This window comes from Bubalus kerabau, chromosome 14, assembly GCF_029407905.1.
Source record: "Bubalus kerabau isolate K-KA32 ecotype Philippines breed swamp buffalo chromosome 14, PCC_UOA_SB_1v2, whole genome shotgun sequence".
Classification (NCBI taxonomy): domain Eukaryota; kingdom Metazoa; phylum Chordata; class Mammalia; order Artiodactyla; family Bovidae; genus Bubalus; species Bubalus kerabau.
The window spans coordinates 74,663,875-74,680,806 of NC_073637.1; the positions used below are offsets into that span (position 1 = coordinate 74,663,875).

The 16,932-nt window shown below is 36.0% G+C and overlaps 1 protein-coding gene across 11 annotated transcripts in view; it reads left to right on the plus strand.

Moving 5' to 3' along the window:
• RUNX1T1 (RUNX1 partner transcriptional co-repressor 1) overlaps nt 1–16,932 on the plus strand; it is a 152,805-nt gene that overhangs the window by 121,037 nt on the left and 14,836 nt on the right. For all 11 annotated transcript variants that reach the window (XM_055546689.1, XM_055546687.1, XM_055546686.1 and 8 more), the window contains 3 exons: nt 331–532; nt 9,767–9,835; nt 15,049–15,239. In XM_055546689.1, the coding sequence (XP_055402664.1) occupies nt 331–532; nt 9,767–9,835; nt 15,049–15,239 (462 nt within the window). The remainder of the gene's footprint in view (nt 1–330; nt 533–9,766; nt 9,836–15,048; nt 15,240–16,932) is intronic.

Here is a 16,932-nt window from a genome sequence, read left to right on the forward strand (position 1 = left end):
ATTCCTAGAGCCTTATCGAAGAATGAGCTACTGTTTTACTTGGGGAGAGTCATTTGGTTTATCCAGTAATGGGATCAGTATTTGGAAGTATGGGTTAACTTCAGCTAAAATCTCCCTGTCATGCCTCCCACATTTTATTCTGATTACTGTTGAACCTACTCATCTACTGGGTCTCTGTTTCCAATCTAACCTTTGAAATTATTACAGGCCTTCAGAATAAAGTCGCATTCTTCATTGTCCTGAAGTAGTTTGTTTGACTACCCACCAAAGTCTTTGAGTTGCGGTGATTGATCCGTATTTCCTTTCTCCCCCTGCCTGTCTCTCCGCCAGCTGTTAAACTGTATAATGGACATGGTAGAAAAAACGAGACGATCTCTCACAGTACTGAGGCGATGTCAGGAAGCAGACCGGGAGGAGTTGAATTACTGGATCCGGCGGTACAGCGACGCTGAGGACTTAAAAAAGGGCGGCAGCAGTAGCAGCAGCCACTCCAGGCAGCAGAGTCCTGTCAATCCAGACCCAGTGGCGTTAGGTATCTTTTCTTCAGATGGACATACTGAACAGATATATCTTATGCTATTAATACTGCTTTTATTTTTAATTTGTCTCGGCAAAAATAAAGGCGCTACAGAGAATTGTAGAACAATAAATACTTTATATCCTCAAATACGTCTTGTCTGTTAGGCAGATTGGTATAGAAAGGGTCAGTCACAAAAATTAAACTTCTTTTGTAGGTTAATGTGTTGGGCTGAAGAGCAGACTTCCAAGCCGGACCAAAATTTCACGTACATCACTAAAGTGTTTGCTCCTTCCTAATACAGCTCTTTGGACCCTGTCTCCAACCTACAAAAACAAAATCTCTGGGAGTGGGCTTGGAGTCTCTAGCACTCTCTTTCTTGGGATTTGTGCTGTACCTCAATGTTTGAGAGCACTTTATGTCAAAACCAACCTAGGAAGAGACCTAAGGGCTTTGTCATTTGCCCACCGACACTTGCAAATTAGTGATAAAGATATGGCTCTTCCATTATCTTAATGATTGCTTTATCATGATTTTATTAATTCTAGCAACGTACAGGACTATTAATATAGCCATGCTTTAGAAGGTTAATGCTAACATGTAGCTATAGTTAGTACTGATATTTGAGAATTGTTGGGGTTATAAATAGAATGTAATTCTACGTATTTGGAAAGAAACTTTGAAGCTAAAATAATTTTTGAGTAACCTATGGACTTTTTCCTAATTTAACAATAAGCTACTGTCATTTACATTGCTGGCCATTACTTGTATATACTGAGTCAACTTAATTAAGGTGGATTTGTGTTGATCCTTATTTTCTCATCTCATTTCTTAAGTGTTTAGTCCCACACCTGTTACCTAGCTTAGGTTAAGGTACAGTCTGCTGTAAAAACAAAACTAATTACATATGTTGCAGATTAAGCTCGTGACTTTGGCCTCATTATCAACTGTGGCTGATTATCAAAAAAAAAAAAAATTTAAAACTTGAAGTATATTATCTGTTGATCACATTATCTTTTTTTTTTTATTAAAGTGATTCTTAGTCAATAAAATTTCCTTTGCATTTAGGTTTGTGGATTCTTGCTAATCCCTGAACGATGAATGTCTCTTGCCATAAGTATTAAATACAAGAGGATTCCAAGTCATTTAATTAACCCAACAGACATTCTGCAGTATATTTTAAAAATAAAAGTGTTATTTGTTAGGTTATTTTAAGGCAAGCAATGAAAATAAGTTTAGGTTTAATTTGAATCAACATTGGTCCAAATAAAACTAGAATAAGCATCTTATTTTTTACTTCTGTATTGTGAACCAAAATTAGTAATATAAAGAGGATATTTGTAATCATTCAATCTAGGCAAAAATTGAGAGCCTTAAACAGAACTTTGAAGTATCCATTTTACCTGGCTCTGTTGAAGAAATTCAAGTCAGTGCTTATTTTTTGTGCCTGGCTTACTGTGTACCAGGCATCATGCTAGGTAGTGCAATAAAGGAAAAAGTTTCTTAATTGCTTCCTTTGAGGAATTTTTGAGCTAGTGGAAGGGATAGGCAAGGAGACAGCTCATGGTCGCACCAGCAGGCCACTCAATTCAGTCCCCTGCAGTGACAGGATTAATATTATCTGCTGTCCATTGTAAAAGAAAAATTTCAGAAATGGATCGTGTTTCAGACCTATGTGAGTTATTTATTCAGCACACTGCACATAGGACCATTACCATATAGTCACATGTAGTCAAGCATTCTAGTGATGTAGGCGTACATCATTCTCTGAGAAGGCTGGTATACATAATCAAAAGAATAAACTTGGTTTTAAAAATTTCTTCTTAAGCATACACAAATCACATTACGTTTAATGATACTGAATGAATTCATATTTTTTGGTAAAAGAGATTGCTTTGGTTTTAAGCTTTTATAGGTTGTATTTTTCAAAAATTACAAGTAGTTCATTTTTTTGTGGAGACTGTTAAAACAGTCCTGTTCTTTAGGGACACTGAACCCTAGATTGCCTTTCAAAGAAACCTATCACAGCGTCATACAACATGCAAGTTTTAGCATCCAGCAATTATTTCACTGGTGTCTTTTGCTAATAGATTCCTGAAGTCTTTAAGTTCCATCTATCTTGTGCGCTGGGCTGTGGCTATAAATAAGGCAGGTAGTTTGTAATCATGGGACACAATCCTTTACATTAAGTGCTTTCTGAGGTTTTCTCTTAGCCTTTGGAGTCAAATGTATTAGTGTGTGTAATTAAAGGACTGGAGATATTGGCTGATAAATTTATTTCGTGCCTCTGAAAAGTGCGTGGCAGGGTGTGTGTGTGTGTGTGTGTTTGTGTGTGTACAAATAGAGATACGAATGTGCTTGTATCTTTACGTACATGAAGAGCTCCATATCCTGTGTTAATTTTGTATGTGTTTCTTTTAGCCTGATTCTCTCAATTCTTAAGTTTCTGTCTGATTTCAAATGAGACCTTCAGAATAATGTTATAGAAGATATCTTTAGTTCAAAATATTGCCATAGTCATATCCCTGTCTTCATTCATTTGTAGCATTTTAATTGTATTTGGTGATTGTACAGAGAAGACTGTAACTTCTATGACTTGTGTTTGTTAAATTCATTCTGATTCTCACTTTTGAAATATATCTATAGTATTAAGTCAGTGTGAGAGATTAGTAAGATAATATGATTAATCTATTATTAATTGAATGTGGGGAGTTTCCCTCAGATACTAAGTAAAGACTATTTTAAATGAGTAGCCTCTTGAACAGTTTTATAACAAAACACACTAAGTCCACAATATTATCTCTACTCTTTAAAGAAAAAAACAGGTAATTACCCTGTAGAACTTTTGAAATAATGTACTTTGCCTTGAAATAATATACTTTTTCTTGAAATAATGGATCTTGATTATTTACATTATTATTATAACTCACTTGATTTCCAGGGAGAATTCCAAATATCCAAGTCTTAAGAAAATTAGAAAACTATTTTTTTAAGCAGTTGTCTCTATTTTCAAGGTATGATTTGTTCTGCATACATTTTTCACCAAAGAGCAAGTTAATGCAATCAGAATGGATGATTTCATCACTGAAGTAGAACTGCTTTTCTAAGTAGAGATGGGTGGGTGGCTGCTGGTGGTGATTCCTGTGCTCTCCGAGTGCTTATCAAGGCTGCTGCGGTCCTCTTCTTTGCCCTCATTTCCTTTTTCTTGCAGTATGCTGTTCCCGCCTGACATTTGATTTCCTTTAAATTGCTTTCTTTTTACTGCCTTTGGGCTATTCTAGAATCTCTCCACAGCTTATCCTTTATTTGTCTGCCCTCTTTTTGTGATTCTCAAGTCTTCTGTATCATTAGAGAAAGTTAAAAGAATTATCCAATGATGGATTTAAGACCAGTATTGGAGACTGAAGCTTAAAACTCTGAAGTATGAATGCATTTTCCTGTGTTTTTTTGAATGTTTGAATATTGTGAAGAGAGGATATGAAGTTGAGAAAACACCTTCATGTACATTTTGTTAAAGGTTTATCTCTAGCCATGAAGATAAGTGCCAGAAAGATTTTTGTTTTAAAGGAAACCATTAATCAACTTGATTGTTCACAGAAAGTTTAGAAATTCTGAAGTTTGTTGAATTAATACTACCTCCTGCCTAAAGCAGATTGGAAGAGAAGTTAATATTTTAAGATTTCTTTGGCTGACAAGTTTTATCACTGTCACATGATTAAATTGTAGAGTTTCTCATTGCTGTCTAAAGGCTCTCGACTCTCGCTTGAAAGCTGAAGGCACAGGGTCTGAGCAGATGTCTGGATCTGAATCCCTGGTTCTTCTCACTAGTTTTGTTGACCTCTGGCAAGTAATTGTGTGCCTCAATTTCTTCATCTGATAGAGATGGTAACAATACATATTTCATAGGTGTTTCTGTATTAAAGGAGTTAACAGTTATAAAACATGGGATAGTGCCTGACATATAGTAGATGTGACCTAAATAATTTCTAACATTTAGAGAGTAGCGAGTAGCAGATAAATTTAGTGTTTTTGCTTGGCATCCAAGTTTATGAAGTTGTAGTAGATTCTTAGGTATTTTTTCATTTTGAAAGTATTTCCAAGCAGTAATTCTATCTTAAATATAGTAAATCTATTGTACCTTTAGGGCCCTAATTCATAACCGTGGAAAAATAGCTTACTCACATCCAAAGATATATATTTTTCAACTTCTGAACTGTCAGATTATAAAAGTCACAAGTTATTCACAGTATACCGCATATAAAAGTTTAGATTGTATTGATTCCTTTTAAATTACATCATGAAATTCATTTCAAAACAGTGCATCTGCGTTCCTAATGTGAAGTGCCTACTAAATTTTAAAAAGTCTGCTGTATTTAGTATATTGGGTTAAAAATATGTGACTACAAGTTAAATATATGCATCTTTGGGGGAAAAAAGAGATGATTGCCTCCTATGGCATTACATATTTTTATTGTTAAAGATGAAGATCATAATGTAGTTCTTGGCTTCTAGGTTGGGTTGGGGTTTTGAACATAACACTGAGATTTCTAAATTTATTATCCTTTAAAACAAAAAATAAGTAGCATTTCTAAAGATGAACTCATTTAAACCTTCCTTTCTTTTGATGATTTTTGTAACAGATATTTTCCTGATCACTGCTTCATTCTGCCCACCACAGGATGATGGCCATAACATGGGTGCTGCCAAGCTTTGAGCATTGCTGTCCTGGGTCATAGGAGGTCACACTGATTCTCCAAAGGCTATCAGCTCATCCCTTCATGTGTATCGATGGCGGCCCTCGCTTTATCTAGTATCCATCTGTCGGAAGTGTAGTCCATCTTCCATCTCTCGCCTACATCCTAGATTGCTTTTTCCGTCTTGTCACCTTACCTCCACTCCAAGTTCGTTTCCTCATTTCATAGATGTATCTTCCGGAGGCTCCCCTCTTCCTCTTCTTTCATCCCCAAGCAATTTGCATCCCAAGGCCAGCCAAACTTAATTTAGAAGTACTTTTCTATGATTTTTCCATCTTTCAATAGTTACATGTATACATTTCACATTTTAAACCATCCTGTACAGACTCTTCTGTTTTCACTGCTATATTTTAGAACAACTATCCGTTTTATAGCAACTGATGTTTTATAGGTGGTCAATATTTGGTGGTTAAAAATTAGCTTCTTTAGAGTCTGAACCTTAGAGTGTCTTGTACAAGTTTGTCTAGATTCACCAAAAATCTAAAATAAGAAAGTCTTGGGAGAGAAGTTGTCTCTTGTAATACTGATCAACATCAGGATTTGTTTTGTTTTTTTTTTTCAGATTTAACTTTGCATATGTGTTGTCTTCTTGCTGCTACATAATCAGAAGGGAAAATACTAAATTCATTAGTCATTTGGTTTCTGTAGCTACTACAGTAGTATTTATCAGTATATTAAAAGAGATTCTGAGGAATACCTCTACTGACATCATTTCATTCTTCCTGTCAGTACACCTGGTGCTTAGCTTGGACACAGCAACTTAGAATCGGAGGGGATATTGTAAAATATGTATACATATGTAAATAGTTGTGTATTATATAAATTACTTGCCTTTATATTCTGCAGCTATTTTGAAAAAAAACAAAAACAAAAAACTTTCTTTTAGAAAATAGGATAGGATTAAGAAAACTTCTGCTTGATTGGAGTTGATATTTCTATTAGGATTCTAGGTCAGGTGGAGTTTGACTCTATGTGGATATGACATGTGTCATTGAGAATTATAGGGAGATAAAGCCAAGAAGGTGAAATATAGCACAAATTTCTGATGTGGTAAATGGATCCTCACGATCTATGCCAGCTGTATAGCACACAAAAAGGTGGGTACACAGTTGACTCCAGTACAGTAACTATCTTTGAGGAAATTTGGGGGCTATTCGTGAGGTTTAAATAAAATTTATAAAAGAATCATCTAAAGTTTGAAGACTTCCCATCAGGGTTCAGACAGTGAATTGCTAGCAACAGAAATAACTTCTGTCCCTAGGTGACATGTACTGAGGGAGTAAAAATTTACTGGTGTGCATTACTTAATCCAAGCCTCTTCAGTGGTTCTGTTTTGTCTAAAGTTTTGTGCCCTTTTGTTTAAGTGCTTGGAGGAAAACAACAACAACAACAACAAACCTTAAGGTGCTCTTTTCACCTTAATTTTTTTATAAGCAAATAAGTATACAGTCAGCCCTCCATATACACAGGTTCCATACCCATGGATTCAGCCAACCACACATCAAAAATTTTCAGGGGAAAAAAAAAAATCCCAGAAAGTTCCAAAAGGCAAAACTTGAATTTGCCATGTGCTGGCAACTTTTAACAAAATGTTTACATTGTATTGCGTTATGAATTATAAGTAATCTAGAAATGATTTAAAGTATAGAAAAGGATGTGTCGGTTATATGCAAATACCATTTTTTAATCTAAATATAGTTGATTTACAAGTTGTATTAATTTCTGCAGTACGTCAGTGATACACACACACACACATTCTTTTTAAAATTCTTTCCCATATGGTTTAGCACAGATTACTGAATGTAGTTCCCTGTGCTGTAAGTAAGACCTTATTGTTTATCCATTCTGTTAGCCTCTGCTAACCCCAAGCTCCCAGTCCACCCCTCCTCCACCAGCCCTCCCCCTTGGCACCCTCGAGTCTGTTGTCTATGTCTGTGAGTCTGTTTCTGTTTCAGTCTTGGGCATATATCCAGATAAAACTGCAATTCAAAAAGATATATGCACCTCTGTGTTCATAGCAACGCTATTCACCATACCATTTAATATAAGGGACTTGAACACCCTCAACTTTCCATCCCCCTTTGGATACCAAAGGATGACTGTATATCCATTCTTACTGGGCATCCTGCTAAATAATGAGAATGAAGAGAGTCCCAACTAACATCTAATCAGAGTTTAGGATGTGCCATGCCAAACACGCAGTAGGAAGTACCTCCTTGAGTCCTCACAGCGGCAGTCTCAAACGTGGTGGTATCGTTGGCACTTAGAGCCGTGGCGACTGAGCCGTGGAGAAACCACCCCGCCCAGCGTCGCGGTGTCACAGGGCAAAGCCGAGCCCCTCACCTCTGGTCCTTAGACCTGGCTCTTCTCCTGTGCTGCCTGGCGCTGGTAATTAGTATTTGGATCCCTTAGCATCATCCTGTTGCCTATAATAAAAACTGGCCATTTAGAAAAATAATTTTTATAAAGTGATTACTCTTTCCTTAACCCCAATAATGAAACAATACACCCCCCATTTTTCTGCTACTGTGGAAAAGGCATTTTTTCCCCTCTGTTTGTCTTCAGACTTTACAAATCTATTCGTATCCAATAAATTATTCTTAAGCCAAGGTTTTTTTCTCCTAAAAATAAATGTCTAAGTAAATCTCTGTTTCACTGCGTCATGTGACTAAGTGTGAACTTGACTTCACTTTCTTTAAAATAGTGTGGAAGATAATCTTGATAAATCTAATTACCCATGTCTTGTTTCTTTGGAGTTGTATATGCGTCAGACAGATTTACCAAGGTCTTTAACAAATGAAAATTACTTAAATAAAAACATTTGGGTTTTCGTCATTTTCTGTATAGAAATGAATGTGCACATGAGAATGTGTGGGTATTTCCAGTCCATTCAATTATCAAGTAGTCATGAAATTATAATGTAAACTTTCAAAAATTGTTTATATTTGGAATAATTTTAGACTTATGAGAATATTGCAAAGGTAGTACAGGGAGTTTCCATATGTCCTTCAGTAAGCTATATGATTTTGATAATTCAGAATAGTTCTGGAAATTTTATGTTCTGGGCAACTGATAATCTATGTACCCTCAAGTGATTCAAAATATGCAACTGTGTCTAAGGCATTCAAATATAAAATGATATATACTTAGCTAATTTGATTGTGTTTTCTCATTCTGTAGCTCCATAAAATATAGAAGAGTGGGCTGAATTTCTTTTGACCATCAACATACATTAGATAAAGTATTCTTTAAAAAGTCTGCTACTTAACGTTTCTTATACATGTAGAGAAAACTTCAGTTATTTGAAATTTATCATGAGTTGAAAGATTGTTGAATTTATAAAAGTTAAAATGATATTTTTCTTCCTCCAAACTTCTAAATACATAGAATTTTGTTTGAAAAATCCAGTATGGAAGAAGTTTAGAGCATATTTTAGCTATGGAAGACTGTATACACTTTATTTTTAAGCATGTATGAAAACATGAAAATAGGTTTCATGTCATTTTCATGAACTTGTTATTTGGAGGTTAGCATTCCTATATCAACTTTATTATGACCTTTTTCTCAAACTTTTAAAATCTGTGCAGCATAAAAGCACAACATTTCACTTAAAGTGGAACTTCATATCCACCCCCTCAGCCCCACCCTGGAAGTGTGTCCTGTACTAGTTATATTTGGTCAACTGGCTCTCTGTGAATCCATTCTAATGATTCTTTCTTGCTCCCATCCATGTCAAATCCATATAATCCAATTTTTGTGAGAATTTTTAATGCTCAGCAAGATTTTTTAAAGTAATTAAGTGTGAGAACTGGTTAGCCATGGAGTCAGGCTCACTATATATTGAAAAGTGGTAGAACCATAGCTGTGTGGAAATTATGTTACTCCAATATAATTTGACTTTCTACTCTTCAATTTGACTTTAAAAAAAGAGAAAATTGCCAAATACAATTTGCTTTCTTTCATAAAATATGTTCATAGAAATCCCCATACTTAGGGAGTGCTAGGAACAGTGTTGTATAACATATTGTATAATGAAAAATTTGGGCTTCCCTGGGGGATCAGATGGTAAAGAATCTATCTGCCTGCAATGCAGAAGACCTGGGTTCGATCCCTGGGTCAGGAAGATTCCCTGGAGAAGGGAATGGCAACCCTGGAATAGTGTTTCCAGTATTCTTGCCTGGAGAATTCCATGGACAGAGGAGCCTAGCGGGCTAGAGTCCATGGGGTCGCAAAGAGTCTGGGCAACTAACACACAGATTGGAATGTTTAGAGTTGTTTTGGTTTTGAGCATATAAGCATTTACACCAGTGACATATTTTCCTTGAGCTCTGATGGCCGGTTTTCCTATTTTTATTTTTTGGAGTTGAAGTGTTTAAAAACCTGTGTTTCTGTAGAGAAGCCGAGATAGTGGCGTTGCTTGCTCTCCCTGTGTGATGACATAACGGTGCTTACGGTGCTTTCCTCCCCTCTCCACCGGTTTTTATCCTTCTCATAGATGCACATCGGGAGTTCCTTCACAGGCCTGCTTCTGGATATGTGCCAGAGGAGATCTGGAAGAAAGCTGGTAAGAATTGTTTAAAAACATGAGTTTAGTGTTCTGGCAGCTGTGTGCAGTTGTTAATGCAGTGATGTGAAGAATGACAAGAAAGGACTTTACCGCTAACAACAACAAAATAAATCCCCACACACACAAAATTAAAAATCCTGATGAATATTCTTAAACCAGGCCTGATTAGAGCACAGAATAATTTTTATTTTATAGCATCTGCTAGTGCTACTGTAATGAGGGTCTGGTGATACTTCTGTTATAAGTCTCATTTTTCAGGGGCTGTAATGATTTCAGGCTGGAAGGCTGAGGTTTCAGCTTGCATGCACTTTTTCCTTCCTGAAAATAAAGTCTGTTATTTTACTTTAGCCTTATCTTCTAATTTTTTTTTTAATTGAGCTAGCTATAATTGACATCTACCTTTTGAATTCTTTTAAAATATATCACAGCAACAAGTTCACTGGTTGAGGCACTCAGAAATTTTATGGTTACCAACATTTTTTAAAATGGATCTTTTGTGCTAATTAATATTCAATGACCAAAGCTAAAATAAGTTAAATGACAAAGTTGCTAAATTTCTGTTTTCCTTTTCATGTATACTGTCTAATTTTCATTAAGAGAGATTGTTCTACATTTTAAAGTAGCTTAAGTTTCTGATGACTCATTGACTTACTGGGCTTAAAGAAATCAAATTTGGCAGAATCTTAGTGGAATACCAGTAAGTTGAGCCAAAACCTTATTAAAAAAAAAAAAAACTAAAAGAGATAAATTATAAACCTATTTCATAACTTAAAAATGACATTGCAAACACATAATGTGGCTTTGAGTTTCTGTAACTCCAACTGTTAGTGTTTCTCTGATGGCTCAGTGGTCAAGAATCCACCTTCTAATACAGGAGATGCGGGTTCGATCCGTGGGTTGGGAAGATGTCCTGGAGCATGAAATAGCAACTGACTCCAGTATTCTTGCCTGGGAAATCCCATGGACAGAGGAACCTGGTGGGCTATATAGTCCATGGGTTGCAAAGGAGTCGAACATGACTTAGTGATTAAACAACAACTCCAACTGTTAAAATGATTTGTCTGAGCTGAGAAACTGGAAAGTGCTATTTCTGTAAGCCATCAGACAGGTGTGGGGCAGTGAACCCCCAATCAAGGAGAAAAGGATTTTTTTCCTATAGAAGATTTCAGTTTGGGTTTTGATTTGACCCAGCTATGTCTGTAGTTCTGTGCAACTTGGTGACTCTGGTCCCTTGACTCTTATTTGAGTTTTGTGGGTTTTTTTTTTTTTTTCTAATAACTCTTTTGTAAGAGTGATAAGGTGTTTCAAAATCTGATAGTATTCTAGGCTTAGCCGCTTAGATAAAGAACCAGAGAGAAAGATCTCTTACATGTCTAGTATACAAATCAGATAGACCTATTCAGCCTAAAGGTTAAGGTTTATTTGTGTTGTGTTGTGTTGTGTTGTGTGTGTGTATTTGTGTGTATCTATAGCCGGTCTGTATAGTCTTACCAGATTTACCACATCACCTCTAAGAAGATTTCCTACCAGGATAACAGTTATGGAATACTCCTAGGCTGTTAAAATGTGCTGAGTGCCACATAATCTGGAGAAAGAATTGCTATGTCTTCCTTCTGACCATTTTTCTTCTCCAATTTTGAGCTGTCAGTGCAACTTATTCCAATAAGAGGTACAAAGAATTGCCATTTTGGATAGCAGAAGGATGAATTTTTGTGTTGAGGGAAAGAGTCTCTGTATTTCCCTTATTTATGTGTATTTGAGTTAAATCTTGATAGTTCATAAAGAAATATTGACAGTGAAGTCTTGTGTAATCCAAATTCCTTCTATGCTATTATCTGCTCAAGTCTTTGTTTGACTGCTATTAAGTGAGAGCAGATTTTTCTGAATATACTACCTTTGTTGGAAAGTCAACTTGAATAGCTATGCACAAAGGAAATCCTACCGTAAGTGGTAAGCAATTGCAGCAGATTCAAAACAGCACTATGTACTTTGTGCTTAATTAGTTATTTTTTTTTTAACTTGACATATTGTAATCTATTGAGTCCACTATTAATTTTTCTTCACTGTCTGTTTTGTGGATTTCTGAAACCAGTTCTAGGTATACTTTGCATTTTGGGTACTCTGAAAAAAGAGAAAGAACAATACATGTTTATGTAGTGTCCATGCATTTTCTAAGAAGGGCCTAACCTTATCAAACCAATGTTTGGAATATTTATAAAATGTGCCTATCCATCTATATTAGGTCTTCAGTCTAAAACCTGACCTGGAAGTAATGTTCACTAAATTTGTATTTTCATCACAGTGATATCCCTAATCTGCTGCATAAAAACAGTTTGGGAACAGTTTTCTATGGATAGCTGCTAAATTTTAAGGAGTATATTGAATCTTTGAAGGACAGATGACAGTTTCATCTGAAAGTCTCAAGCAACTGCTTATCATATTTATCTTTATAGGCTTCTTAAAAAGCATTTATAGTGTTCAAAGTGTCAAGGTATCCAATATGAGTAAAACACCAAAGGCAGAATGTGACATCTACATTCAGCCTGTTAAAATTTGAAAGTGTTTTCCCCAAGATTCTAAAATTCACTAATGGCATTTTTTTTTTTAAACAAAAGTATGTCTTTGCAATGAAACTATTATACATTACCTTTGTGACAAATATAGGTAAATAAAATCAAGCTTAAAGCATTTGAACAATATCAAATGCTAATAGCAAATATCTAAAATTCAATGGAATGTAACCCATGTGTCTTTCAAAGAAAATTATAATTTCAAAATTATATCCTATGCATGAAAGTATATCATATAATATTTTGCACCATTTTATTTTTAAATGATTTCAAACTTGCAGGAAAAGTTGCAGAAAATAGTATAAACAATCTCATATACCTTTCTCCCAGTTTCCTTATTTCACCATATTTGCTTTGATGTCTTGTCTTTCTGTTTCCATCTTTCCTTCACTCTTTTTCTGTTTATGCATTATATATATTTTCCCCAACCACTTCAGAGTAAAGTGCAGACATGATATAAACATTTTAGTGTGTATTTCCTAATAAAAACAAGGACATTCTCTTATATAACCACAGTATGGTTACCAGAGTCAGGATATTAACATTAAAAGAATATAATTATTTAACCTATAGACCTTATTCAAAGTTTGCATGTTACCCTAATAATACAATGTAATAACAAGATACATATTAAATATTTGGAATCCTAACAAATACTGAAGGCCATATCACTTTTCCCCTAAAAGTAGTATTTTTAAAAGCAATAGCAAAGGTAGCAAAATACACTCTGAAGTTTAAAAGGTCTTTATAAAATTGGAGAAAGGCTACCATAAATATAGTTTTTAAATTGCAACTGTTTTCTTCCGTGTATTTTTCAAACAATCAATGAGTGTTTGCTGTTGGTAATAAATATTCAAGCACCTTGTAAATGTCCTACCAATTCTCTTTGCTGATCTGTATATGCCTGTGGGATTAGAATAGGAATGCATAATTTAAATATAAATTGCCTGATTTGCATATACAATTAGTCAAGCTACAGCTTTGATCGTAAGCAAAAATTATTGTCCTGTATTACCACTTAGATAGAATTTTAATTCACCTTGAATATTCAAACCAAATTAGACCCTGACTATACAGTTAGAAGGGCAGTGCTTCCCTAGTGCCCTAAGTCTTTATGATAGGATAATAAAGGTATCTTTTCACCTCCTGGTGAAGAAGGTGCTGCCAGCTCTGTGCAGTGCTCTGCTTCCATCCAGATTTTAAATGCATATCTTAAAGCAACCAAAAAATGCTGAACATAATTCAGTTAATATTTTCTGTCTGGATCTTTCCCTTTTAATTTAGTTTATAAAATCTAGAAGACAGTAATTACAAATGAGTGAGCTTCAGAAATAATGCTGTAAAAAGTGGTGGAGGCTACAAAAGTCATGATTACTAATTAATAGTGGAGGGCTTCTCCTGATCCTCAAGTCATGAACTATGGAGGTGTGAAATAAAACATAGAAATTTAAAGAACTATAGGAGTATTTGTATCTCAACATTTTTAATCTGCAGTATAACATTTTTATTAGGAAACTATGTTTTAATTAAACAGAACATTTAATTAAGGTGCTTTTTAAGTGAGTGAAACAATTAAGTGCAAACACTTGAATGAAACATGTCATAATTAGTTTTAATAGAGTGTTAATTGGTACGAGATTTGCCAAGTTAATAATTACTGCTTATTAAATTTTCAATTAATCATTGTCATTTTGCTTTGAATAAAGATGAAAATTAGATAAACTAATTCAGGGGGAGGATATTTTCCCTGTTAATTAAAACAGTTAATTTTTTTAAATAGAAATTACTTGTTTTAGTTGTCAATCTTATGTTGTACATTAGTCTAATCTTTGCACCCTTTCCACAGCCAAAAATAAAGAGCTAATTTGACACCTTGCAGGTTTGTAGTCAGGCCTGATTGTTTTGGCCTGCAGTATGTTTCAATTATATTTGTCTAGTGCAACAGTTGGTTATGCAAAACTACTTATATTTGATTCAGTAGATACTACAACCGAAAAATTTGGAAATGAGAAAATGATTTTGTTTAATCCCTATATATCCACATCATATATCCACATCACTCAGGAAATGACAGGAAAAAGAAAAGCTGGATCTTCCATTATGTTTCATCTTGTATTTTCTTTCAAAGGTCTGCATTAATTGTTACGAGACACCTTTTCATTACTGTATCTTTCACCAGCAAAACAAGTGTTTGCATTTATATATGTGTCTGTGTAAAATCTATTCCCTTCCTCTCTTTTCCTGAAAGCATTACCCATGGACTCCCTGTGTTCATATTTCATTGTGGCAAAACACCTTCTTCGTGGGTCTCAGTTATGTAGACGGATTTCTTGTGGTAATTTTTGTCTTCTGACTACTTAGTCTATCTCAGGATCCTGTCGGGAGCACTAGTTTGGTAGTCAAGTTATTGTGAGGCTACAGAAATATAAACGTATTTCCAGGTATTCCCAGGAGCGTAAATTAAAGGAACAAGGCTTCACCCTTTGCGTTTCCTAAATTTCCAGAACGTGAGTCTTTAGACGTCTATAAGACCCGCCCAGTACGGGGCCGGGAGTCACGCGTGTGGTGACGGGTCGGGAGCCCGGGCCGCACGCTAACAGAGCTTGTTCTCTTGTCCGGTCCCCCCTGCCCGGCCCGCAGAGGAGGCGGTCAATGAGGTGAAGCGGCAGGCCATGACCGAGCTGCAGAAGGCCGTGTCCGAGGCCGAGCGGAAGGCGCACGACATGATCACGTCGGAGCGCGCCAAGATGGAGCGCACGGTGGCGGAGGCCAAGCGGCAGGCGGCTGAAGACGCGCTCGCCGTGATCAACCAGCAGGAGGACTCCAGCGAGGTGAGGCCCGCCGGGTGCCGCTCAGGAAAAGGCTTCCGCTCCGAGGGTGGGTCTCGCCATGGCGGGAGGGGACGAGCCGAGGTGCATGTTGGGCCAGAGACTGACTCGTGTCTGAGGGGGAAACGGGAGTGGTTCAGGGAGGCCTGGCACTTGAGAAATCGACTGAGAGCCGACCAACTTTTGTCCTTGTTCAAGACTTAAAAGAACACCTGCCGCAAAAAGGTTTTTAGCATATTTGGTGGGGAACAGATTCAAGTGACAGTCTTCGAACTTCCTAGCACTAGAGATTGAGAACTCTGCTCTGTGTGTGTATGTGTGTTGGTGTGTGGGTTAGTATATATCTGTGGTTTCCTTCCAAAAGCCAGGATTTAGGACAGAGACCCTGTCTAAGATGTGTCGCCTGAAGATATATTGCAGGCAGGGATCAAAGTTATTTCCTTAACTATTGGTTCTGAAGTCCAATGCTAAACCAACTTTTGCATCAATTAAGAATTCCTAAGAGATCTTCTGCACGGTCTGTTCTTGCTCGTTATTTGTAATAACCATTAAGATGGTCATTTCATAAGTATCACATCACTGGCAGATGTGATGTTACACGTTTTAGTGTTATTACAGTGCATTAGAACACACATACACAGGTAACCTAAATGACTGAAAGATCGCGGAGGTAACTGAAACAGGGTCTAACAGGATGCCTTTTAAACAGAGACTCTAAAGTCAGAGCAATATGATAATGCTCTATATTAATTAATACAGCACTCCAATCCCCAACCCAAAGTAACCTTAGAGAAGGACTGCCATTAGCTTGTCACACCACGCTGAACTAGCAAAAGCATATGCTGATAAATCAACGGTCCACTACAACACATATCTATAATTCATGAAGGAGAGTAAGAATTTAATTTGTACCAGGCTTCTCTATAGATGAAAGACCCTATGGGAATTACTCGATACCCAGAGTTTCTATTTAATGTGTAGCAGATGAATAACAAGGGGACAAAAGGAATTGATTTTCAACCTTTGAAAGTTTCTCAGGAAAAGAGGGACAAAGGGAAGTTTTCTACCCTTTACCTCCTGACTTCCATTGTTTAATTAAACTAGATATGAATTCAATTTTATTGGCCTCTTATGGCTAAGATATTTAAGGGCTTTGTTTCGTGGTTTTTAAAAGAACATTTTATTACCATCTTTTGGACAGAATTTGTCCTTCTCTATTCAAGTTAGTGATACTGTGAGGCACAGTTGTTACCATCATTAAAACATTATCACTTTCATATAAACATTTTAGAGCTGTTATGCATTATAAGAATATTTTATAGGTCACTAAATTCTGAAGATAAATATCTTAGAGAAATTGAGAATTAAGTCTTTATATTTGGCTAATAGTGCTATATCTCTTTAGTATCTATAATCTTTGTACCTTTATATCTAATATCCAGAAGAATATATGAACTTGACACTGGTATTTAGCATTATAAAAATCTGGTGTATCAAGCAGTAGCTGTAAATAGTAGATAGGATGAAATAACCTAGATATGAGTGATCTTCTAAAGTAACTGTTTTCTTTCTTTTTGGATGTCTTGAGAAACTGATTTTTAATATAGTACTACCCTAGTCTTCAGTGACATTTCTCAAGGATTTTAAAGTAGACTATGCTAGTAGAAAAGGCTTGGAAGTCAGAGGGCCACATTTA